The following is a 26474-nucleotide window of genomic DNA, read 5'->3' as shown; positions in this document are numbered from 1 at the left end:
AATTAATATATCTTGGGGAGGGGTGCGAGTTTTAAAGAGGGGATTTTTAAGATGACACTATGAAATTACCATGCCTTTGCATGATAGGAGAAAGATTTAAACGTTTCTGATGGTATAGCTATACAAGTGCCTGTTCTAATCTAAAGAGCATATAAAATCACAATATTGTTTGCCCCTCAAAACTATGAGAATTTTTCTTCTCATAACTTAGAAAAAAAGCAAGTTCTTAGGAAGGACCACTAGGGTTACCAGGTAGACCCCACCAAAAAAACAGACACACTTGATCATGGGTAGGTGGGAGGAGGAGGAGAGGGACCGGCCGGGAGGGGGGCAGGGCGGGAAGCAGAGCTGGCGGGTGGAGGGGGGGGAGCGATGTTCCAGGGGCTGCGGGGCTAGTCGGGAGGAAGGGGGGGGAATGAGAAGCAGAGCTGGGGGGGGGGAGGTGCATGGGGCTGGCCTGGAAGAATGAGGGGAGGGGAGAGCTGGGAGGAAGAGGGGCTGGGAAGCAGAGTTAGGGAGGGTCGGGGGCCGCGGGGCTGGATGGGAGGGAGGGGGGCGGGAAGCAGCCACTGACTGCAGCCAGAGTTCAAGGGGCTATGCCCCTGGCAGGCATTACCTTGAGTTGCTAGTAGAAGCCAGGTGGGGGGAGTGGCTGGGAGCCACTCCCCTGCCCAGTTTCTGCACACAGCCAGAGGCTCCCAGCTGAGAGGCGGGGCTGCGATTGGCGCTAGGAGCCTCTGGTCGTGCACAGAAGCCGAGTGGAGGGGGGGTCCCAACGCCCACCCCCCTTCACCTCCCGGCTTTTGCATGTGACCACAGGCTCCTAGCACCAATCGTAACCCTGCTTCCCAGTCACTCCCCCGCCCCTGCCAGGCTTCCATCTGGCACCCAGCCGGGAAATCAGAAAATACCGGACATTGCACATGTCTGGTATTTTCTGAATTTTTCTCCTGGACAAAAGGTGCAATTACTAGACTGTCTGGTAGAAAACCGGACACCTGGCAACCGTAAGGACCACAGGTTCATTAGACAGCTTCTGCAAGAATGGTTTTTCATTGCTTGATCTAGACGAAAGTTGCAGAACTAATCAAAACAGATCCCATTACTTTGGTGTGCACTTTATATTAGCAATTCTTAATTATTTAAAAAAACTGAAAATTGCTTCTTCAGATAGAATATTTTGATACTTAAAAACCCTGAATTTCAAGAACACAATTTTAAAATCTAGAAAATATACTAGGTGTATAGTTGTATACTTTTAGTAAGTCAGACATTGCCAAAATGAAACATAATCCATTTTTCCAAATCAGAGTTTGACTTTTAATGTAATTGAGAAGGGCGATGACCATCTTTGGTTGTGTATTTATAGCTATGTAATACATTTTAAATCTAAAATGAAGACAGAGCAAATTTTTCTGTTGGGTAGAATATGAGAGAGTCTCACTTCTAGATAAATAGAACTGAGAAAATATTCCACGAACAGTTATCACAGTGTGCCTCAGTATGAAAAATGAATACAGAACCAAAAGTGATTGCATTGCATTTCACACTAGTAAGTCAGTATAGTAAACAGATATCATATCAGCAGGAATTATTTGTTTTGCTAGTCTTTCTGCTAAGTACAAATCATTATTTAAATTGAACAAATATAAAATGTACTCATTGAGAAGGAGTAGTTCAGTTTCTGAACACTGCCAAATTGACCACATAAAACACACACAGTTAAATTAAATTAACCTATGACAGATATGGTTATAACAATGAAAATATAAAGCAACAATGTGAAGTGCCACTTTCAACACAGAGAATTGCTGAACAATACCTGACAGTGAGAGCCAACAGGAATTTTCCCATACCACTCTGTCCTCCAAACATGATAACTTTGACTGATTATCCTTTATAACGTTTCTTTTTTTCTGCAAGAGGCCAATTATTAACCAAAACTTTTCAGAAAACATTTGTTTTTTCTTTTCACACAGTTCATAGGTTTTACTGTATAGATCACAAAAGTGGATACTTTCTTATTTTAAAAATGCTAAAAATACCCTTTCATGTGTTGACTGAAATCTTGGGACTAGAAGGTCCTTTTGCCCTTCAAATAACTTCTCTATTATTTGTAAAGTGCTTTGCAACCTTGCTATAAAAATGGCTGTTTGATAGCAGTAATTTGAATTCTTTAAATGCAGATCTTTACTTGTATTTTACTTCGCATCCTTCCTCCCATTAAACTCTGATAGGTCTGTCATCATTTCTTCTTTGCCCCATATGTTCCATTCTCATCATTCAAGTGTTTGCTCTTTTTTTCCCCGCACGTCCATGCTAATAATTAATTATACTTGTTAAAGTACTTCTTTTTTTGGAGAACATTGCTGGTTATCATTCCTGCTGTGCAGTTTTGACCAAACATCTAACCTATCAATTTTTCTTGAAATTGGTGTAAAAGTAGGCTATAATATAGGCGATGTGGAATATACAAAAGTCTGACTTGGAAAATATCCAGGTATAGCCTTTGTCCAAACTAGCAAATTCAGATTCTAAAGTCTTAAAAGAAATCTACCAACAGATCAAATCCAAATGCCTGTGTAATCATGGAATGCATCTTCTCTCATAGTAGCAAGGCCAGGAAGGGTGTGAAGAAAGATGTTTTAGCAGCATGTTGTATTAAAACAACAACAAAAAATAAAACAAAAACACCTTTGTTGTCATTATATTTGAATGTGAAAAGATCTTCCCTTTTGAAAACTTTGAATAAACCATTCTACGTTGGATGTAATGATCTGAAATGACATTTGGGAAAAATTTGCTGTTTGTGCCAGAAATGTTACGACACAAATACCTGTTTGGTTACGATGAAGCTGTAGTTTTGCAGTCATGGGGTTATTTAAAGAAAATAATGGCTGTCTCTATTTCTTCCAGTTTATTGAATGTATAAGTGAAGGTTTAAATTAAATAAATAAAATTTAAAAAATAATGGAACACCCTTCCCCATTTCCGTCAGTAAAATCAGGCAAATGTATGTATTATTTATTTAGAATTATCAATTGCAATAGTCCTAACTTATCACAAGTTAATTGCATTAAAATTGGTCATAATTGCATTGTTACACAATAGAATACCAACTGAGATTTATCAAATATTTTTGAATTTTTTTCTACATCTTCATATATACTGATTTCTATTATTACACAAAATACCAAGTGTATAGCGTTCACTTCATTGTTTTTAATTACAAATATTTGCACTATTAAAGTAAAAATAGGTTGAACCGTTCTAGTATGCACCCTCGTGACTTGACCGGTGCCGAACCAGAGAATTTGCCAGACCATCTGAGGTCAATTTTGTGTAGTAGCATTAATAACACTTCCATTGTTTACTGGACTCTTAGAAGATATTTAGGGGTAAATTAGAGCTAAATAACAAAACAGAACACTGAGAGCCAGGACTGTTGGGAAACTTGGTCACACCCATGATAAATGGACATTTGGCTAACCTAAGTTATGCTGGACCCTGGATGTTGCCAGACCTGAGTGTGCCAGACTATAGAGGTTCAACCTTGTAGTGTTTTTAATTCACTTTCTACAAGTACTATAGTACAATCTTTTTATTCTGAAAGTGCAACTTACAAATGTAGGGTGTTTTTTTGTTGGTACATAACTGTACTCAAAAACAAAACAATATAGAACTCTTCAGCCTACAAGTCCACTCAGTCCTATTTCTTGTTCAGCTACTCACTAAGACAAACAAGTTTGCTTAAATTTATGACAGATAATGCTACCTGCTTTTTATTTACAAAGTTACCTGAAAGTGGGAGCATGTGTTTGCATGACACTTTTGTAGCTAGCATTGCAATGTATTTGTGCCAGATATGCTAAACTTTCATGTTTCAGCCAATATTCCAGAGGACATACTTCCATGCTGATGGTGCTCATTTGAACAAAATGAATTAACTCAATTTGTGGCTCAACTCCTTGGGGGAGAGTCATATGTCTCCTGTTCCGTTTTACCTGCATTCTGCCATATATTTTATGTTATAGCACTCTCACATAATGACTCAGCACGTTTGTCTTAAGAACACTCTCACCGCCTATTTGACAAAATGCAAAGAAAGTATCAATGAGAGATTTCTACGGATAGCTATAGCATGTGACCTGAAGTTTAATATTCTCAAGTGCCATCCAAAATCTGGAGGGATGAGAACATGAAAGAACAGCGCTCCCATGCAGAAACTACAGAACCGGAACCATCAAAATCAATCCTCTGCTGGTGTCATCTGACTCAGATGAAAATGAACATGCATCAGTCTGCTCTGCTTTGGATCATTATTGAGCAGAGCCCAACGTCAGCATGGATGCATATCTTCCAGAATGGTGGTTGAAGCATGAAGAAACATGAATCTTTAGTTCATTTGGATGGTAAATATCCTGTGATGTCAGCTACAACAGTGCAGGTGAACAGCTGTTCTCACTTTCAGGTGACATTGTAAACAAGAAGAGGGCAGCATTATCTTCTGCAGTTTGTTAGCGGGATTGCCTGAACAAGAAGTAGAACAGAGTGGACATTAGGCTCTAAAGTTTTACATTGTTTTATTTTCGAATGCAGTTATTTTTGTACATAATTCTACATTTGTAAGTTTAACTTTTTTGGTAGAGACTACATTCAGTACTTTCATTAGGTAAACTGGAAAAAAAAATACTGTTTTTTTTTTTAAGAGTACAACTATTTGTAATAAATATCAAGAAAGCACAATGCACTTATCATTGTGCATTGTAATTGAAATCAGTTAATTTGAAAATGTAGAAAACGTTAAAAATATTTAAATAAATTATTTGCTATTATTTTTAACAGTGTGAATAATCACAATTTTTTAATTGCTTGGTAGTCCTAATTTATTTATTTTGTGGGATGGGGCTAGTGGTACTATCAGGGGCAGTAACACAAACAGTAGCACTTTGTTTGAGAGAGTCATATATTTTGCTAATTTCAGAAATCGGAGATGTTATAAATACAATGGATTGTAAATTAGATGAATTGTGTGCACACTACTGCATGTATAATATTTTTTCTCCCATGTAAATATAAATAAATTTTAAGTATGTATTCATATATGTGCATGTATATAAAATGAGTATAAGTAGGGTGTTCCAATATACTAGATCTCTTATTATATGCATTTATAATGCTGTAAGACCTAAAAGCTTTTCACAGACTTGTGGTTTTGTGAGCATTATAGAAGGATGAGTTAGGACTGATCTTGAGCTGGACCTTTGTTGAATCTCATATATATTTGTTTTTTGGGTTTTTTGTGCTTTGCTTTGTTTTTAATCAGATAGCATTTGCTTTCTTTCTTCCAATTTCACATCCTCTTTGGATTGAGGTTGGGAGGAACAGGATTTTGGCATTGGAAGATAAGTAGTACTGAGAACAAAAGTGCTTTGAAAGATGCAGCTGCATTAATATAATGCAGACAGATATGTGACTAGATTTATGGTGCCCAAAATTTTCTTGTTGCCCCCTTCCCCCTTTATCAATAATGGAATCAGACTGTGTTTTTGTCCCTGCTTTCCCATTATGCCCGGTTGGCTCAGTAGAGGAGTTTAAGGTGGAGCTGGGGAACAGAATTGGGCCTGGGAACGGAGCAAAGCTGACGCTGGGTCCGCAGCTGGGTTTGAGGACACGTTGAGGCTGAGTAGCGCTCCCTCCCACCCCTCATGGTTCTTGCCCAGGTGCCTCCAAGTGCCCTCCCTCCCCCCCCCCAGCATTTTTCTGTGTCCCCTGAGGGAGTATGCCCCATATTTTGACAACCACTGGTCTAGATAAAAAAGATTTACCTGATTCACTAAGGGATAAATGAGACCTGTTGTGAGACTATTGAATGTTAAATATGAGGATGAAAGAGAGAAAGAGGTCTCAAAATTGCACTCCTTATTTTAGCAGTAAATGTGCAACACACAATTATTTCAGTACCATGGCCTATAATTATTAGTAGTAGCAAATGCGGTGGGAGAATATCAAAAGCATATACTTTTTTCTTTTAGTTGAACAAATAGATGTTAGGAATAATTTAAAAAGGGATAGCGTATAAGACAGAGGCTATCTTTTTGCCTCTATATAAATCCATGTCATGACCACGTCTTGAATACTGTGGTCGCCTCATCTGTAAAAAGATATCTTGAATTTGAAAAAGTTCAAAAAAAGGCAGTAAAAATGGCTAAGGGGTTGGAATGGCTGCCATTTGAGGAGAGATTAATAAAACTGGGATTTTCATCTTAGAAAAGAGGAGACTAAGGGGGGGATATGATTGAAGTTTATAAATTCATGAATGGTGTGGAAAAATAAATAAGGGGAAATTATTAACTTGCTCCCATAATGGAAGAACCAGGGGTCACTGAATGAAATGAATTGGTAGCAGGTTTAAAAGAAACAAAAGAAAGTATTTCTTCACACAACACACAGTTAACCTGTGGAACTTCTTGCCAGAGCATATTGTGAACGCCAGGTTTAAAAAAAAAAACAAAAAAAACCCACAACACCACCTAGATTAATTCATTGAGGATAGGTCCATCAGTGGCTGTTAGCCAGGTTTGGGAGGAATTGTGCCGGTAGTCTCTGTTTGTCAGAAGCTGGGAATGGGTCACGGGGCACCTGGCATTGGCCACTGTTGGAAGACAGGATACTGGACTAGATGGAACTTTGGTCTGACCCAGTATGGTCGTTCTTATGTTCTCGTTCCAAAATATGGATGTTCATGTAAAGCTTTCTCCTATATACCTGAATTATTGATGCACCTTTTCTCTTTCTGCCTTTCCCCATCTCCCTGAAGGTACTGTTACAGGTAAAAATAATAGACTTCCTTTCTTCCCATTCCCCCCTTCTGTCTCCCCCAGTTCCCTCTGCAGGGGATCTCACAGGTTTGCTAGACACTTATCTGGATTCTCTGGTGGCAGGGAGCCACTGTAGCCAATTAGAACTTCTGGGCTCTGACATGATTATTCAAAATTGAGATGGTAACTTAATACCCCAGTTTGGAGGCAGAAATATTCAGAGAACTATCACTAATATTCAAGTTGGTTCTTTCTTTCAGAGCTTATTTCCCAATATGGTTACAGACTGCAGGCCCTCTCTTAGTGTAATGTCAGTAGCCATGCACGTGAAGATGCTGATTTCTTTTTGATGTCTGTCCTTTTGTGAAAGTTAAGACCAATACATGTTGAAATTCCTTTGTTCAAGGAGTCCAGAGGTCTGTATTTAATGTTATGCTTTATGTATATTAACCATGGAGAAGTTTGGTTCACCTCTGCTATGTTGCCTGTGTGGTTTTTTTTAAGTAATGAAGTTGAAAGTGACTTCCAGATGCAATGTTTCCTTTTTGTTGTTTAATGTTCTGTTTCCCTCATTTCTTTGTTCATCTTAAATTGTCATCTTTGTGTTGTTAATTTGGAAGCTCTTTTGCACAAAGACCTTTATTTTTGTGTTGTGTGTATTTTTGCCTGTCAAGTTTTACATCTAAAGAAGTGGGTTTTACCCACGAAAGCTCATGATTCATTCTCTCTCTCTCTAAGGTGATACAACTATTCATTTTCAGATGGCTAGTCAGAATGGATAGGCAGATGATATGTGGTTTGAATATTACATATGTTGTCTTGCTCTTGTACCATTAATCCCGTAAGGATAACAGAACAATAGGTGGTGCTGAGCTTTATTTTTCTTCACCAGAATCGGGCTGCTTTTTTGTGCTGGGAGCAATTGTGACTTCCATATGGCCAATCAGATTTTTCAGTCTCTTATCAGTGGCCAGTATAACTGGACACCTAGAGTCCTTTGCTGGAACATCTGTTAAACCATATGCCTTGGCTCTAGGTTCAGCTGGAGATAACTGAAACACTAATGAGTCCATCTATCATTGCTGAGCTTGGCATTAACACATCATTGGTTTGGGCAGAGAGGCTTGTCTTAACTTTGCAAATCAGTGTGTTTCGCCATGGTCCTGGGTGATACCATTTGCTTTGAATCTCAGATTGGAAGTGCTGTTGCCCATGTTTCAAAGTTTATAAGTATGACTGGTGATCCTGTGCAGATTGCCATCAAAGTGCTGGCAGTTGAGGGAATCTGTCAGCAACAGCACAAGGTGCTGGCTAACTGCCTCCTCCGCTGGCTTGCCAAGCCTGGAAAAGCAGCCATGGTTTCACCCTTGGAGAGTCTCATCAGCATTAATGCAGTGTGATTACATCTTTTCTCTCAGCCAGAGGAAAATGTCATTCCTTATGGAGTAACAGATAATTAAAGCAATTGCCCGAAAGGAATCTTTGAAAAAGTGAAATTAGAAAACATTACGGAAAATGGAATGCAAATTGCTGTAAAAAAAAGTGACAGTATCAAGTGAGGGGCTATCTCTGTCGTTGGCCTTGCAAAGCTCAAATAGCTGACCACATAAGGTTGTTTTTGAAAATGTATATACGATAACTCACTGCTTTTTTCTTTTATCAACTCTGTTAGTTTTCAGCACTTTGTTTCCACAGAATGTGATGTGAAGACAGTCTTTACTTTGCACAGAAAATTTACTAATCTGACACATTTTCTTTCTTCTAGCATCTTCCCCACCATGCTGCATGTACATATAAAATCAAAAAAAAGTCTCATGAAGTCGAGCAGGTATCCTTAGGAATGCTGTGGTATGTTCTTTGCCAAGGTTGCCATATGAATACGTCTCGCTTTGAAGACAATCTATTTCTGCCGTTTACCAATTCTGTCTACCTGTTGCTATTACTGCTTAATAGATTTCATCAGAGGCTTTTTATCTCCTTTTCCTTAAATGCCAATACTAATAGTTATGTGCTCAGCCAATAGGATGCCTCATTCAGCTTCTGAAAATGATGTATATCTGTCTTTAATCACTATATTGATTGTTATTTTTCTTGGTACTGAGTGTTCTGCAAATTGCTTGAAAAGAAATTAATTCCTCTGCTATAAGACACAGTAACTTCATCTTCTTCCATCTCAGAAATTCCTACTCTTAAGGCCATGCATCAGTGTTCAGATTGGTTTTCCTAGTGGAATAGGTAGCCCTGCCATAACTGTTTACTTTACTAGACAAAGGACACATCCTGAGCTTAATTAACAGAGGGTTACATTTCTTCTGGAAAACTGAGTTTCTGCCTTAGAATCCATTCTTACTGTACTCCGTAGTGTACTGCTGTTAAACAAAATTACTTTTAAAGATTTCTTGCTGCTTTATCTTCTTCTCTTGGTAGAAAGTTAATTGACAAAAGTCCCTTTGATGTAGTTTCCTAGTACCACAAATCTTTTCCTCTCTTGAAAACATTTAAAGCCTCATCTTGTTCTCTCTCATATTGGCACAGGGTAGCCTGGTGAAACATGCTTCAGGATGTTGCTGCTGTCTTTCAGAAAAACACATATACAGATTAGCTGGCACTTGCAAATAGGTTCCACTTTTAAATATTACATCATTCTTCAGTGCATGTCTCCTTCTACTGCAGACTTTGCAAAGAAAGTTTGTTTCAGTTTTTCTGGTTTTTGTGTGTGGTGTTCTCTTGGTCCCTCTATACACAGTAGTTTTTAATTTCCTAAATTTCTGCTGTCAGATAGGAGAAAGGCCCTTTTCCCACGGTTCTTAATATGCACACTGAAGTTTCCCATTCTACCTTTAGTATCTCTAACTTTCCTTGTTACTGATCACTCATTTCCATGGTAATGATGCTTTTGAAGGGAAAATGAAAGAAAGCATAGTAAGTAAGATTTATCTTTAAATTTCTTCTTTATATTAACTTTGCTCTTACTCCCCTTCCTTTATTTTTGAATCCTTCACTTAGGGAGGGCTGATCAATGCTCTGTTTTGAAGAACAGTTCCTCCAAAGGAAGCCTGCTGATATCCCTAGACATTTTCATAAAGACTTGCTAGTTTGTTTATCCAGTGCTGCCACACGTTGACTCCTATACTACTGCTATGTTTTAACATTACCCATTGAAAATACAGTATCAATCTCTATTCATAATACCACATTTCATATTTTCCTACTAATCCCAGTCTATTTCATGGTGTGTCGTTCTTAAAATCTTTTTTGTCACTATGCATTCAATTTTTGATGCTGTCTTTGTCACTTAAGCCTGAACAGAGCTTCTCTCCTTCCCATCCATCTCTCCCCTGATATTTTAGTAGCCCTTAAGACAAATACAGCAATTTCCCCTGGATCTTTAGCTTGTATTTATTTATTTATTTTAGTTATTTTACCTTTCAACTAGGACTAACTGCTGTATTCCTCCTGGTTTGATTTTAGTTCTGCCTCACTTAATTATGTTTTCTAATGTCCACTAGCTAACAGTCATTCATTCTACACTGTAGTTCTTGCAGTTGTCATCTAAGGAGGCACTCCCTAGGGATATTTTATTCCAGCTAACATTAGACCAGTATATATGCTCTTCCTAGGGATTCATTGTGAGATTCTCTGCTGATTCTCATGCTCAGTCAGAGCATTGACCATGCATAATGTGTTATGATCCCTTCTGCCATTTTGTAGTTTCCTAACAAAACTGCCATAAAAATTGGTGTATCATATCCTTAAATGTTGTTGTTCTATATATAGTTGGTATATAACTAGATAGGGTTTTACGTAGTTTAAACACCTGTGAATTAGCTAGATCGAATTGAGATGTAGGTTACAGAAACACACTTTTGTGACCTTCCTTACCTCACTGTCCCTGTGGCTCTGGTATATTCAATTCATCCCAAGTGCCCATTAGAAGAACATTTTGTCATTGTTAACTGACTGATGAGTAGACTTGAATTGTCCCACATTGAACTAGTCTGATCTATTGCCTTAGCTAACATAATGCCCAGTAAATTTATTTGCTTGATTGGCTAAAAAAATCTATATGAATTTAGTAATACTTTATGTTTAATTTCTCATGGAGAAATGTAATATCTTCTGCTCAACATAAGTGTGTTGAGAGCTTCTTGTTCAATTTCAACTTCAAGTATTTGTGCAAAGCCCTGACACCTTACCCCGCAAAGCAAAACTTAAAAATTATAGGATCCCAACATACATTATAGCTTCTCTCACTCTTGCTTTCCTCAGCACTTTCCAAGCCTCTGTTCCAGTGCACTCTACTACATAATTCTGTATTCGGGATGTCCAGCTTTCTCTCAAATACTTTTTTCTATTTTATGGTACATATTGGTTCCTACACAGCAGCTTTAAAGTGGGCAGAAATGGCAAGTGAAGAATGTCCCTAAGCAATGGAATTCTGCTGATGGAGATAGATCTACTGAATCCTATATCATGCCTCCCACATAAGTCTCTGCTATAAGGAAGGATGGCAAGTCATTTTGGGGGCCGAGCATAGGTCACAGAGGAAAGAGAGAGGTTATGACAAGGCAGAGCTCCACCATGCCCAATCCCCCTTTAGTGTACTATCCCAGAAGAACATTGTCAGTTCTGTAAGTGGTTGAGCTAAGGCCTGGTGACTCTGAATTTGGGCAGCCACAATTGGTTTCCTGTGGCCCACTCCCTTCTTCATAGCATATGACTGCCCTCCAAATGTAGTGGAGTCATCGTTAGTTTTATTAAACTTAGCTGTTTGGCTACAAGGTACAAGCTGTATGGCTATAAGGTGTAGCTATGCTCTCACTGAACTGCTTTATTTATTGGGAAGCTGGGCCTTCCATTGGTTTGCTCCAAATTTTTGTCCTCTTGAAAGACCAGTTGTTAAAACAAACTAGATTGGCGTTTCTTAAAAAACAGCAAATAGTCTAGTAGTACCTTAAAGATTAACAAAACATGTAGATGGTATCATGAGCTTTCCTGGGCACAATCCACTTCTTCAGATGACAGGAGTATTAGAAGTACAGATCCAAGAATAAATAAGGGAAGGTGGAGCGGAGGGAAAAAAGACAAAAAGGAGGGGAGGAAAAAATAGAGAGACAGTGAGCAGATAGTTCAAATAGTTACAAGAGGCTGATAAGAACAATTAGCACCTCCATTGTTTGGTTGGTTGGTTAAGTCATTAGGATGTGGAATGTAGTGTGGGGGCCAGCTGATGTCCCTATTCATACGATTTGCATAAGAATTAAACTTGTAAATGAAGTTAAGTTCCAACCCTTCTCTGTGTATTTGGCTTGTGGGATTGCTGGTGTTAGTGTTATGGGTTGGCTGAAAAGTCACTGAAGCTGGCAAGCACAATCACTGCCCTTCATTTGAGGTGGTTGTAAGACATCAGAGCTCCTTGATGGAACCAGAAATCTGGAACAAACAGCAGCCTCCACCTAAAACACAGATACATGTCAGTGCCCAAAACAAAGGAGAACATGAGGCCACACAGCAGTTTGAACTTTGTGGAAGAACGGGCTAAGTTATACAGGGCATCCCCATCATAAGTCGCTCTGGTATACATCCGTTCCACACTAAAGTCGTTGAAGGAACTGACGCATTATAAGTCCTCCCATTCCCCACTCTTAAGTTGTGCAAAAAACCCACCCCAGTTTGTGCAAAAGGATGCCAGCCATGGGAAAGAAATTCCCCGCTTTAAGTTGTTTCACTGTAAGTCCAATTTTTTTGGAACGTATCGTGGACTTATAGCGAGGACGGTCTGTGGTCGAGGTTGTGAGGCTTTGGAGCTGTTAGGAAGAAAAAGAACTACATCCTGTTTGGTTCCTCCTGTTTTCAGAGAGACAAGGACTGTGTACACTCTTTGTAAACAAACTGTATTGTTTCAAAGGTATCTGACTCTCTCATCAATTTCTCATCCTACAGGAAGCACCTACAGGGCCCAGAACTTAGGCCTACCACTTGGGTCAAAAGTGGTAACACAAATATTTTCTTCACCTTATCAATTGTGTTCTAAACAATATTTAAATCAGTTTTAAAGCAAAACATTTATGCTGAAACCACTTATTTATGAGGAAGGGTTTATTATAAGCCTTGAAAATTCTGCTGACCAGGTTTTTTTTGAAGGGCAAGTAAAATGCTTTGTGGTGAGAAACAAATGAATAGATGTTGTGCAAAACTGATTAAAATCTGTATGTAGATAGCGTTGCAAAAGTACAACAATTTCCCAAAGGCCCTTGTTATATTGGGGCCTCGTTGTCCTGGGTGCCATACAGTGTGAGAAATTACCTTTCCTGAAGAGCTTTATAGCTTATGTAGAAAAGGCCAAACAGCTCTAGAAAGATAGCACATAAGGTAAAGGATAAAATTACAAAATTAATTAATTGCATTTATTCCTTTGAGTATTTTTTTTTTCATTTCCCCAAATGATCTGCTTCCACCATGTCCACTCTCTCAAACCTACCTGTCTTGTTACTGATGTTCAAAATGATTTATTTTCATCTTGCTCCCACCTTCCAGCAGTTGTATGTATCTCTCTTTTTCCAAAATGAACCGGGAACTGTAAGTGGGGGACTTTACTGCTTGCAAGTTATTTAATCCATTTTGCCACCAAGCTGATGGCTTCCAGAAATGTGATCTCTAGCCACTCACCTCTTGCTGCTGCTACTATTGCCTCTGCAGAATTTTCTTGCTATCTCGGGAATGGTCAGTCTTCTTCTCAGAGGTGTTAGGGCTGGTGCCCAGGGAAGGAGGGCAATTATGGGGTACCGGGTGGAACAGAGATTGGAATCTAGGCAGAGCTGATAATGACTAGAAGTGGTTGGGCTGAAATTACCTACTTATGTTTCAAGGATGCACACCTTAAAAAAAAGATAGAATTATTCTGGATTGTTAAACTGATATGACTCAGAATGATGGTGTGAAACTGAGCAAACAACTTAATCTGAATATCAGGACAAAAAAATCCTGATACGCCTTGGCCATATGGGAAAATCATTGAGTTTAAAGGAGTATAACATTTTCTACAGATTTGTATAGACAATTATATGTGTTACGAAACTCTATAAAGTAGCTAAGTTTAATAACTTTTCTCTTAATATTTAATTCTATAGGTTTTTACAGAGTATAGACTCCTACAACACTAAAGTGGAAGGGACCTCCAGAGGTCATCTAGTCCAGTCCCCTGCCCTCCTGGCAGGACCCAGTACCGTCTATACCACCATATATAGGCTTCACTCCTGTTAGATTCTATACAATTTAGTGAGGGGTGAGATCTGTGGAAGAGTCTCCCAATAGGAGTGGAAGGAAATCGATCATATCAGTGATTTCAAACTAGAAGGGACATAACTCTGTAAAACGTTATGAATAACTGAGTATTAGCACGGGTGGGCTTGATGGTATAGTTGAGATTTTTTTTATCCTCTATTTCTGTAAAATATCAGCCAACTTAAATAATTTGTAGGCTACATTTATCATACCCATCCCCTTGAAACATTCCATTTCAAATCTAGATTGGAACTTGCCCAAGATTTGGAGGTATTTGGATGTAAGGTTTTGGTTTTGTTGCATGATATAGTTATGGGCTGGCTTAAACCTAATTGACACTTCTTTTAAGATAATTGCTAAGAAGCCACTGAGTTCCTTTATGGAGCTATGGCCTTGAAATGGTAAGGGCCTTTGTGATGGTCTGAGAAACTATCTGCACAATTTATGAATTCCGTGGGAGACTGCAACCTATCAATATAGATATTACTGACCTCGGCACCAAAAGTGGGGGTGTGCTAATAAAGTTTGCAGATGACACAAAGTTGGGAGGTATTGCCAATTCAGAAAAGGATCAGAATATCATACAGGAAGATCTGGATGATCTTGTAAATTGGAGTGATAGTTATAGGATGAAATTTAATAGTGAGAAATGTAAGGTTATGCATTTAAGGATTAATAACAGAAATTTTAGTTATAAGCTGGGGACACATCAGTTGGAAGTAACGGAAGAAAAGAAGGACCTCTGAGTCCTGGTTGATCACAGGATGACTATGAGCCGCCATTGTGACATGGCTGTGAAAAAGGCTAATACGGTCTTGGGATGCATTAGGCGAGGTATTTCCAGTAGAAATAAGGAGGTGTTAGTGCCGATATACAAGGCATTGGTGAGACCTCATTTGGAATACTGTGTGCAGTTCTGGTCCCCCATGTTTAAGAAGGATGAATTCAAACTGGAACAGGTACAAAGAAGGGCCACTCAGTTGATCCGAGGAATGGAAAACCTGTCTTATGTAAGGAGACTCAAGGAGCTTGGCTTTCTTTTCTCACCACCCTTATCACCAGCCCTTTTTCTTTTACTTGTCATGATGGTCACAAGCAAACACTGAAAACATGGTGAGGGAATGAAACGTAAACATGCTGCCTCACCGCAGACACGCAAACACAACGTGCTGCTGCAAGGTTGGTCGTAAGTGTGGATGGTCATAAGTCGAGGTGGTCGTAAGTTGGGGAACATCTGTAAACAGGATTATGTTTTTAAAAAAACCCTGACTCCGTCACCAATGTCTCCTCTAAATGGAACATCCTTTAAGACCCTGAATTTTAGCTAAATGGTCTGGTCAAAAGGTATAAAAGTACCAACTCCCCAGACACAGTTTGCCTCCTTTCAGGAAAGGGAGAAGAGAGTAATTGGCATCTTATCTCACATTTTTGTGTTTTAAGTAGGATAGTTTTGTTGTCCAATGTATAGGCAGTTTAAGAGGTATAGTTGTATAGCTGATTATCTGCTTCATTGATGCAAAGTAAAAGTATCTGGCATATAAAACGTTTTAATTATCAAGATCTAGAAATGGTCCTAAATTTATAGAACACCATGATACAAGTGCCGGTAGATAATTGCATATTTTCAATCAACTGCTTATGGCATATAGGTAATTCTTTGCTACATCCACCATTATTTTCCAACAAGAGAAATGTGCTAGTTTAGAGCATGTGACATGACTACTTCTGACCCCTCCAAAGTGAGTAATCCAAGGTTATCAAATCAGACAGAAGAGGAGTAAAGGAATCAAGACATGTGCAGGGTGTAGCCAGTCCTTATTAGCATAAATCCACACTAATTTTAAATTGAGTTTTTAATATCTAATTGAGCAGAGTTTTCAAGCTCTCTTCAGAGTGAGTGAGACATAAATTGAAACAAGCTAGCTGCCCTGAACCTTCTAATGAGCAGTGAATACTGCTGCTTTTCTTTTTGCCCTTTCAAGAGCCCTGACATTAAAAAGAACAGTTCAATTAAGAGATCATTTCAAATCATCTGAACATCTGACTGGTTAAGACTGTCCCAGTGCAAGATATAAAGCTGAGGTGAAACCAGGGTATTTGCTTAAACTTTATTTTCTAAGTGGGAGATGACTTTCTGGTTACTGCATTGTGTCCATTGGCAGTTAATTTTTTTTTTAAATATAGCTAAACACATATGGGGATAAACTTTTGCACTCCTGCTGGAGAAGCCACATTCACTACACTTAGAGCAACAGTCAGAGAATGTTTCAGCCTTTCAAAATCTTCCTTCAATGAAACTTGAGCAAATTACACTTGTAATTCTTTTAGCCCCAACCTAATTCTGAATTTCATCCAGCTCACCATTACCTTAGGGTTCAGTTACTGTTAACATCCTCTTTTCTGGCCTCCAACAAATGCAGTTTTGCCCCTTTTCTATTAATTCAAAATGCTGTTGCAAAGATCTCTTTCCTAACCCATTGCTTTGCACACGTCATCTGTCTCTGCCTCCCTCCACTGGCTCTTTCCCTATCACCAAAGGTAAACTACTTGCCCTCACTTGGAAGGCCATTCACAGTCTATCTCCGCTCTCATCTCTTATGTGCTATTAAAATGTCAACTTCTCTTGTCTCTGATTTGCCAGTGGTGCTGGCCTTCATAGTCCACTTGTTACATTTTTAAACAAATTCCATCATGCTTTTTCAGATGTGCCTCTTGCTTGGAAGGAATTAACCATCAGAAAGTCACTACACTGTGCTCCTTCAAATCCCTCCTTAAAAATATTTTGCTGGAATACCTACAGCAATCTGACAACAGTTAGGCAGTAGATGTACTGGGACCCGAGTTCCCCAATGCTTTCTATAGCAGGGGTTCTTGAACTTTTTTATTGGTCCCCTTTTGAAAGTTGTTCAGGCTGTGAAGTCCTCCACTCCCAAAAAGAATGATAGAAAATTACTATGGCATTGTCACCCCTCCCTCTGTGCTGCTGCTGCAGTGCATTCAGAGCTGGCATTTTTTCTACCCCTTCCTCATCTCCACCCCAGCTTTGTGGTCTGTGTGGCTGCCCTCCTTTGCTTATCCTGGTTACAGCTCTGATCTTGTGACCCTCCCCCAAACATAATAGCCTTGGGGAATTGCAAGCTCCCAGTATGAGAAACACTGCTGTATAGTCAATTGTTTTTTCTTGTACCTAAATTGTAAGCAGTAGGGGCAGGTACTGTCTTTTTGTTGTTTTTGTGTTCAGGGGCCAGTACAACGTGATCTTGGTCCTATGTGCTTTTGCAATGCAAATAATAAATAATTCTTAATAAAAAGTAGTAATATACTTCAAAAAAATCTTCAATAATGGAGGGTCTGTCAAGGGCTCGATAGTCCCACAGTAGTGCACATATAACAGGAGTCTGTAGTTTTTAGTTTACCTGAGCTTAAAGCCCAGACACATTTTGAGTTGGGTAATTTGACTTTGTTAATACCATTATGGAGAACCTGTTTTAGAGATCTGAAGCACAGACATGAAGAAACTATGTAAAAGAGACAGGCATCAGGCCATTTCTGAAACATTCTAAATTGAGGAAGATAAGGGAGCGATAACTCATTAATGCAGTCAGCAAAGACAATTCTGTGTTTTGTTGGGAACACTAAATAAAATTAAGCTAACTAAATTTCTGTGCATCAATAGTGAGGCAATTCCATAACTATTTTAAAGAGTTCCATTATTCAATTTAAAATTAGGAGCCCAGCTAATTGTTTTTTTTCCCCTAGCATTAAGTATGCCGAGCAGCTTTAATAAGTGAGCTGTAACAGTTGGAGAATAATTTGTTTTACACTATAGGTTATGTAAAGTACTTCACTGTCAAGAAAATGAGTTTGGAACATTAGAATTTAAAACTTTAAAGTCAAAATGAAGGAAATGCCTTACTGTAAGGAAATTCTACTTTTGAAGCTAAAATGAATTTACATTTTAAGAAACATATTTAGGGTTTTTTAAAAGGGAATTAATCAGTTGTATAATGTAGTAAAACCCCTCTGCTGGAGAAACAAATGTAATTGGTGGAAAGGTAAAGAACACTTTTTAACAGTACATTTTAACACAAATCTTTTTATTTTTCCTCTTCTACTGACATCCAGTACTTTTCAGGAGTAGACTCCCTGAATTAGCTGAGTTTGCCTTCCAGTCTTCTGTAATATAGTATTTCACAGTATTACTCTTTTAGTCAACATAATCTACACTTTTGTCATCTTTACTATATCTTAACAAATGGCTGACAGGTGTGTGCGTGCTGAGAAAGAACATTATTTTCCTTCACCTTCCTTTTCCCTGAGCTGATGATCAGAACATAGATTGCAAGGGAGTTTAGACAAGTAGAAAGGAAGGAAACTGCAGTGTAATTTATTTATTTTTCTTAATACAAAGCTTGGATCTGGTGACTTAAAAATAATGTATCATTGTGGAGACCATGGGTTCCGAAATTGGGGGGCGTTTCCATTGGGGGGGCGTGAAGAAATTCCCCGAGTTTTGCTGCTATTTTTTGGGGAGTGGGGGCGTGAGGGTTTCTCAAAAATAAGAAAGGGGGCGTGATGCCAAAAAGTTTGGGAACCACTTGTGTAGACTATGAAGACGTGTTCATTTTAAGTCTGTGATTTAAACTGAGGAGATAAACATCTAGAAAATCTGGCTTTCAAATGTAATGGACTAGCTAAAAGGAGGAGGAAAGAGAGACAGTATTGAATAGTGCTTTTACTGTTGCTTGAGTAGTAGTGGAATGTGAAATCTTCAAGTGCATAACAGATGATCTATATCATAAGTTTTAATAATTCTGTTGATAGTTTGCATTTCAATGGTGCCCTCCATCTGCAGGTCTCTGAAAACAGTAGCAAACCAAGCCCAGTTTCACCTGTGTGAGGTAGGAATTCTCCACATTTTACAGACTGGAAAACCAAGTCACAGACAACATCTCATGTGCCAAAGGTCATTCAGTAAGTCAGTCACAGAACTGGCAATAGAATCCAGCTCTCCAGTGCTCTTACCTCATGATACATTTTCAAATAATTATCTTATAGGAAATTAATATCTGAGAGTTGTATTAAGGTAAGAGGTGGTGGCTCTAACAAGACTCAATAATTTTTATAACACTTCAGATCAGAATTTTCTTCTCTTTTAGTGATGCATTTTTTTATCTGTTTAACTTGGCGATATTTCCTAGTTTTCTCCTGCAATCTGAACCATGCCTGTGGAAGTAGTTGGAGGCTCCATAGTTGACTCAGTGCCATTTCTGACATTGCAGCAGAAAAGGAAATTAAATTGGTCTCAATATAAACATTTATCATGAAATAAAGGAGACAAAGTCCAATACAATTTCTGTTGATAAAGATAATGGAATTGTCTTCATACTGGAATTTTCTTGGGATTGAAGGGAGCAGAAATCTGTCAGGGAATATATAAATTGTGGATTTCAGACAAGATTGTCATGGAATGTGGGAATGGTGCATTTTTACTGCTATAAGACAAAAAAACATAAGATTCATGTTTCAATGTGTTAATGATTAAAAATGGATAGTTTTACAGTGAGTCTGAGGCAGTACTAACAGCTGCCTAATTTATAGAAGTATGTTTTTTCATTAGGAGAGGGAAAGTCTTTATAGAGAACCTAACTTTGTACTAAGACTATAAGTGGTAAATGTAAAATGAAATTATCTAGTACATGCCAGTAGCCCAGAAAACATACATATGCAGTTTTGACTCATTTCCTCCCCCACCTTTTTTGCCAGAGGCTTTCATTTTATTAAATTCCAATTTGCTGCCTTCATGGCCCAGCAATATTGCTTCATGCTCAGACATTCTGAATTTAAGTTTTGGGTGATAATTCTCATTTCTGGGGTTTCTATCAGAGATGGAGATTTGATGGTAATAAGCAATGCTGCTCCAGGACCGATAATTACCTCTGTTGATGAACGAGAAACAATGCTGAACATTTCAGAAGCAGCTGCATCCCCTTATACTAGGAGGGTGATGCTGTCTGTGGGAAAGAGATAAGCTCTGTTTGGGAACTGGAGCTACAGATAGTCAAGTTTTTTTGAACTTTTGTGTTTTAATTGAAATTGTAAATTTAATTTTCATTGGCGTGAAGAGATGAAACACAAACATTCATTTGAAAATTTTTCAGTTTTTGTCACATATGGAACTGTGAATTTTTTTGATATTTAAAATGGTGTCGAAGTTTTGACATGTTCAGAAGTTGAAAACCCAGTGAACATGTTATGAAAAATTCCTGTTTTCCATTTTTAGTTTTAAAAAACCAACCAACCAAACAAACAAACAAAAAACAAATGCAAGTGTAAGAGGATGGTTGATGTCAGACAATACAATTTCAGAAAGTGGGTTCATGGCAGGGTTCCCTCTAAGCTGTGCAGTGGCATGGCCCCGCAGCTGCTTAATGAGCTCCACCAGTAAGAGGACAAAGCAATAAGTCTCTTCCAGCCGGTAGGGACACAACTCTCCCTACTGCAGTGTTTCTTAAAGTTTATAAGACCAAGGAACACCAAACAATTTTCATTTTATGGGGAACACCAAGGATTTTTTTGCTGAGCGCGCACACACAAAAAAAGGTCGCCTGCCCCTTTAAGGATGGCCATTTTGAACTTGTTGTTCTCTTCAGCACACCTCCGACTGCCTTGCGGCATACCAGTGTGCCATGGAACACAGTTTTAAGAAACACTGCCCTACCAGCTGGGGGGACTTGCTGCTCTGTTTTTATCAGGTAGCTGCTGCTGTCTGAGTGAGAAGTGCCTCTTCACCAGCCAGGCAGGTCCATGCATGTTGGCTCTGAGCCCCTGGGCAGGGCTTATTAAACAGCTTAGAGGGAACTTTGGTTCATGGTGCAAGAGAACTAGCATGAAAGGGCAAAGCAAGGGTCCAGAAAGCTACTGGAAATCTGGCGAGCCCGTGCAGAAGTTTTATAGAACTTTTGTTTACAATGGACTGATAAATTGATTTAACTTTACAAAGTTTAGTAAGCTGTCCCAATAATGCAACTTGCAGTACAGGTATGTGATTGTATTACCTGGAAAGCTAGGATTTATGGTAAATAGTTCCTATTAGTGAACAATGCAAGATGGATGTGGTGTGCCTAATGGGTGTGGTTCATTGTGTCATGTAGCCCACTGTCCCTAGTGCTTGTGGTTCACTTAGTCTTAGACCACTTACAGCAAGAGATAAGAACGAGTGAGCTGTACAGCGTAAGGTCAAGCAATACGCTTAGCTCCAGAGGTTCCAGGTTCAAATCCGCCTGTAGGCGGTTACACTGGATTTCTTGTGGTATAGCTGCACTGCAATTAAAAAACCTTTTCCAGCTAACTCAGATTTGGGTTAAGGGTGATGGTTGTGGAACCTTTTTTGCATCAGGGCACCAGGGTTCCCCTCGCTCTCCAGCCCCATGGGGGGAGAGTGCTGAGGCTCCAGGCTTCCCCATAGGACTAGACTAACTTTTCTGGGGGCTCAATGCTAGTAGATTTTGTTGACCCCCTAGGCTCTAGGGTGGGGTCAAAATGTGATGGTCAGTGTGTGGGAGGAGCTGCCAGAGAGCAGGCTGGTGTGGCAATGTGGAGCTGGGGTGGGAGGTATGGCATAGGAGTGGGGTGGAGGTGTGGGATTTGGGCAGGAGGGAGTGTAGGTAGGGCAGGAGATGGGAGTGCCTAGTTGGCACAGGTCCCAAAGCTCAGGGATCCTTAATATAAGCCCAGTGCCCTGCATGAGCTGGCATGGGCCAGCCATAGATTTTTAATTGCAACATACACATGTCCTTGGAGGGTCAGAAGGGTTTACACAGCAATTGTTGTTGTAGTACAGGGGTTGGGAACCTTTTGTGGGTCAGAGGCTGCTCACCCTCATAAAAAATCAGTGTGCCGCACGTAAGTGAAAAGAAAAAAAACTCCAATAAATAAACCCTCACTGATGTGGTCCCTGACTGAGAAGCAGAAAGACATTCCCCATGTTCCCTTCACACACCAGAGTCTGGGGGGCCCAGGCTAGCAGGGTGGTGTGGTGGGGAGGCTGGAGCCCCCATGCTAGGGGGAGCCCTGAGCCTCGGAGGCCGGATCCAGGCAAGATGGTGGCTTCACGCGGCCCCTGGGCCTGAGTTTCCCCGCCCCTGCTGTAGTACAATATTGCCCAACTCTAGAGGGGTAACTCTTTGCTAAGCCTTTCCATCCTGGAAACCCAGCAAGGAAAGAATGTGTTTGGATGTTTTGCAATATATTTGTTGATACTTGTATTTTTTTGTCAAGAGGAAATACTCTTATAAATACCTTTGCATTGTTTTCTCTTATTTATAGAGACGGAACGGTGAAGATATTCCAGTGGCCCAAACTAAAAATATCAATCATAGAAGATTTGCTGCTACCTTCAAGTTGCAAGAGGTGACAAAAACTGATCAGGATTTATATCGCTGTGTAACTCAGTCAGAAAGAGGTTCTGGAGTGTCCAATTTTGCTCAACTTATTGTGAGAGGTAAAGTTGCAAATGTTTTCATTTTTATGAAATTAAATACTCTTAAGACAATGCATCATAGTTACATTTTTATTTAGCCCACAGATAGCACTATAGAATTACAGAAATCCTCATAAATTGTAACTAAAGAATGTGGCTATAAAGTTTTGATAGCCTCATTTTTGAAAAGTGCTTTCCATAGAATGAGATTATATAAAAAGTCTTAATAATTCAATGCTTGTAAAATACCACGTTCCTTTCCCACTATCTTCTGGATAGTAGTGGTTAAGGTGAATAGTGATTAACATTTAACAAATAATTTTACAGATACGGAAGTGTCGACTGTAATTAGTTAATTATTACTTCAAAATGTTTTTGCCTTAGGTAACCTAGTGGACTAGAAAAGGGTAGGCTTCTCTGTGACTGGAGAGACTGAAGTATATAAAAATTGTCTCAAATGTTCACCTATCCGAGGATTAAGCGCTACAGGCGCCAGCTTTCAAAAGTGCTGGAGAGTATTTGCTCCTGAGCTCTGCCCCAGATCCCACCCCCACTCCACCCCTTCTACCAATGCCCCACTCCCACCCCACTTTTTCCCACCCCTGTTCCACCCATGCCCTGCCTCTTCCCACCAATTCCGTCCTCTCCCCGGAATGTGCCGTGTCCTCGAGCTCCCAAATACCACCAAGCAGCTGATCTTAGCAGGCAGGAAGAGCGGGGAAGAAGAGGACGTTCGGGGGTTGATTTTGGGTGCTGAAAACCCACTAATTTTTCCATGTAGGTACTCCAGCCCCAAAGCATCCACAGAGTTTGCTCTTATCCCAAGAGAGTTTTGTGGAGATTTTGATCTCATCCTATTTGTGGGGTAGGGGAGAAACAACGGTATGTTTGCTCCACCCCCAGCCCTAAATACTTTAAATCAGTGGTTCCCAACCTTTTGAGGTTGTCGGGCGCCAGGGGGCGTGGCCGTTTGCCCGCCGGGCGCCAGGGGGCGGGGACACTTGCGTGCCCGGGGGTGGCCCCCGCCCCAGCCGCGCGCCCGGGGACGGGGCCCCCCCATAGCTGCGCGCCCGGGGGCAGGGCCCCCTCCAAGGGCCGCGCGCCCGGGGCCGGTGCTCCCCCCCTGCCGAGTGCCGCGTGCCCGGGGCCGGCGCTCCCCCCCCCCCCCGCCGAGTGCCGCGCCCCCCCCCCCCCCCGCCGAGTGCCGCGCGCCCGGGGCCGGTGCTCCCGCGCGCCCGGGGCCGGCGCTCCCCCCTCCCGCCGAGTGCCGCATGCCCGGCGCTCCCCCCGCCAAGCGCGCTCCCCCCGCAAGCGCCCGTGCGCCATGTGCCTGGGGCCAGGCCAGCCCCGAGCACCTGGCGGGCACACTGAAATGCCCCCGCGGGCGCCATGCGTGTTGGGGACCACGGCTTTAAATGGATTGGAATTTATTCAGAAACTTGGCAGCCTGTTTCAAAGCAACCATGCTTTATGCTCGGGAAATAGGATGGTTAATTTTTAATTAAGCTTCATGGCCCAAAAGGAGGGAATGTGACAATTTTTTGTTTCAGTTGATGCTGTTTCCTGACTTGACTTGAGGTGACTTTCATGGTGTTTTTGCACTTACTAAGTCTGGCAGAGACCTAGAGTTTGTAATTTGGGGTGCTGGGGCTAAGGCACTTGGTGTAGTCATGAGAACAAAAAACTGGGATTCAAGACTATTAGGTTCAGTTCCCAGCTTTGCCACTCACTGAATGGTCTAGGATGAGTCATTTAACCTTTCTGTGGCTATCTTTACTCAGCTCTTCAATTACCTACTCTCACATTTGCAGTGAGGTTTAATTAATATTTTTGTAATGTGCGTTGAGACCCCAGGGGAAAGGTGATTGGGAAGTGCAAAATATTATTACAAAAATCTACCATTAATTGGGCACTTGCTGATCAGCTGTGGGCGTGGGTAATGTTACCTGCTGTTTTATACAGTAGTAAATCATATTGTTTTTCTCGCAGATCACTATATAATTTCCTTTTTGAATGCCATAAAATTAGTCCCCATGTAACATGAAAATTATTTTTATATAACTAAGAAACTAAAACATTCATATGTATTTCCCAAGAATGGTTGATGGTTTCTAGTTCTTTCCATTGCAAGATAAAAGAAAGGTAAAATAGTTGTAAAAAACGTTTTGGAAAAAATCATGTACAAATATTGAAATCCAGAGAAAAACTAAGTTTTATAATCATAGCTTGATGCTAAGTAGCAATCTAGACAATACAGACAATTTATTTATATAGATATTGTTATTTTAAAGTTCAGGTTTAAAAAAAATATTGCACTTTTTGGAGTTACAAGCTGAAGAATGTTAGCTATTTTATTCTATTTTAATTAAATTTCTTAAACTGTTCTACTAGTGATTCTGCCAATGGATTGGTCAATTGGACATCAGAATAAAGAATGGGTGGGTAGAATTTGTTGCTCACTGTTATATTTGAAAAACAATATTCTGTAATATATTTTCTTGTTTGTCTGGATAACCACCAAATAAATCTTGTTAACCAAAAATATACCCTTGGGGATCAGCTACCCTGGTGTTAAAACTGTGCTGAAAATTAACCATAATGACAGGTCCTATATCTCAGTGGCACTTTAAAGCTGACATCCTGCTACATGGATACAAAAGACAGTAATTTTAAAGGAAATTTTTGGGCCACTGATATGAATTACCTTTAATAAGAGCTGGCATAGTATTGCCCATTGTCAAAGATGACCCAGGGGTAAGAGTTTATTAGTGCATTTCCTCCTAAACTGAAAGTGACAGGGCTTGCTTAGGGCCTTTTTGTTGCTGTTTGTAACAAATGAAAATTTCACTGTGGAATTCTCATGCTGAAGAGTATTGATCTATGTGTTCTCACAGCCAAAGGAAAAAATATACAGTGAAACACAATTTACTTTGTCATGAGTTTAGTATTGCTTCCAGATCATTCTGAGTAATGATAATGTCTTCAGCTTGTAGAAGCCAAACTTTATTGACAACGTTGGTTATTAGAGAGCGAGGGATGAACAATATCTGCTGCTCAGTGCTTCAAAATGTTGGTGCATGTTTATGTAGTGTGCATATATATGTGTGTAGAAAATGTACTTGAATAAATGTGCAAACGTGGGTGTATTTTACTGCTCAGCTAGATCTTTTAATATTGATAATGAACATTCCAGTTTTATAACTTAGGCCATGCAAATCAGCATCTGATTATTCTTACAAGGAGATTAGTTTTAGCTGCTTTCCCGACTTTATTACCAGATTTTTTTTTGGCACCACATTCAAAGATCCTATAAGAAACCGCTTGGCTGTTTCATTTCACTTTCATTACATTTTGTTTCACGAGTAAGACCAGTCTAGTGTTTTCAATTCAATTACAACATTTTACCAGAGGTATTTCCAGTCAATAATTTAATGTTGAAACCTTTACTTTGAGTTGAGCTTTAGCTCTCAGCTCAGTAGCTGTGTTGTATTGATTTTAATTGGTTTCTGTGGCACAGCTGTCAGTCTTATGTATTTTCCTTCAACAGGATGCTGTGTACAGTTTCAGACACTAAACTTACCTAACTGAAAATGTCCCCCATTTCCTTTTTCCACTTTTATTTGTTCCTTGGTAAAATTGCCAGTGCTCATAAGACAATATGCAGCCTTGTACAGATGCCTGTTTTGGGGAGTGTGAGTGTAATATGGAGTAGGAGAGGACAGAGCTGTGAAATCTGAATGCTAGCATTTCTTCTTCCTTATAAAGCCTGTGGGTGAACAGTGAGGCTGAAACGTAGGCTTGCATTGTTCTGATTTTCACAAATAATGCACCTGAGTCTTATGGGCTTCTCTAGAACAGTGGTCTCCAACCTTTTAAACTGCAAGATC

General features: G+C 39.9%; 1 protein-coding gene across 7 annotated transcripts in view; it reads left to right on the top strand.

Annotated features, from left to right (window-relative positions):
- The window catches only part of PTPRK (protein tyrosine phosphatase receptor type K), a 584676-nt gene that overhangs the window by 287936 nt on the left and 270266 nt on the right, over positions 1 to 26474 (top strand). For all 7 annotated transcript variants that reach the window (XM_075924132.1, XM_075924131.1, XM_075924134.1 and 4 more), the window contains exon 6: positions 22434 to 22608. In XM_075924132.1, coding sequence (XP_075780247.1) covers positions 22434 to 22608 — 175 coding nt within the window. The remainder of the gene's footprint in view (positions 1 to 22433; positions 22609 to 26474) is intronic.

The sequence above is a fragment of the Pelodiscus sinensis genome, chromosome 3 (genome assembly GCF_049634645.1).
Source record: "Pelodiscus sinensis isolate JC-2024 chromosome 3, ASM4963464v1, whole genome shotgun sequence".
Classification (NCBI taxonomy): domain Eukaryota; kingdom Metazoa; phylum Chordata; order Testudines; family Trionychidae; genus Pelodiscus; species Pelodiscus sinensis.
Note: the sequence above shows the minus strand (reverse complement) of the source record. Positions and strands in the feature narration are given on the sequence as shown.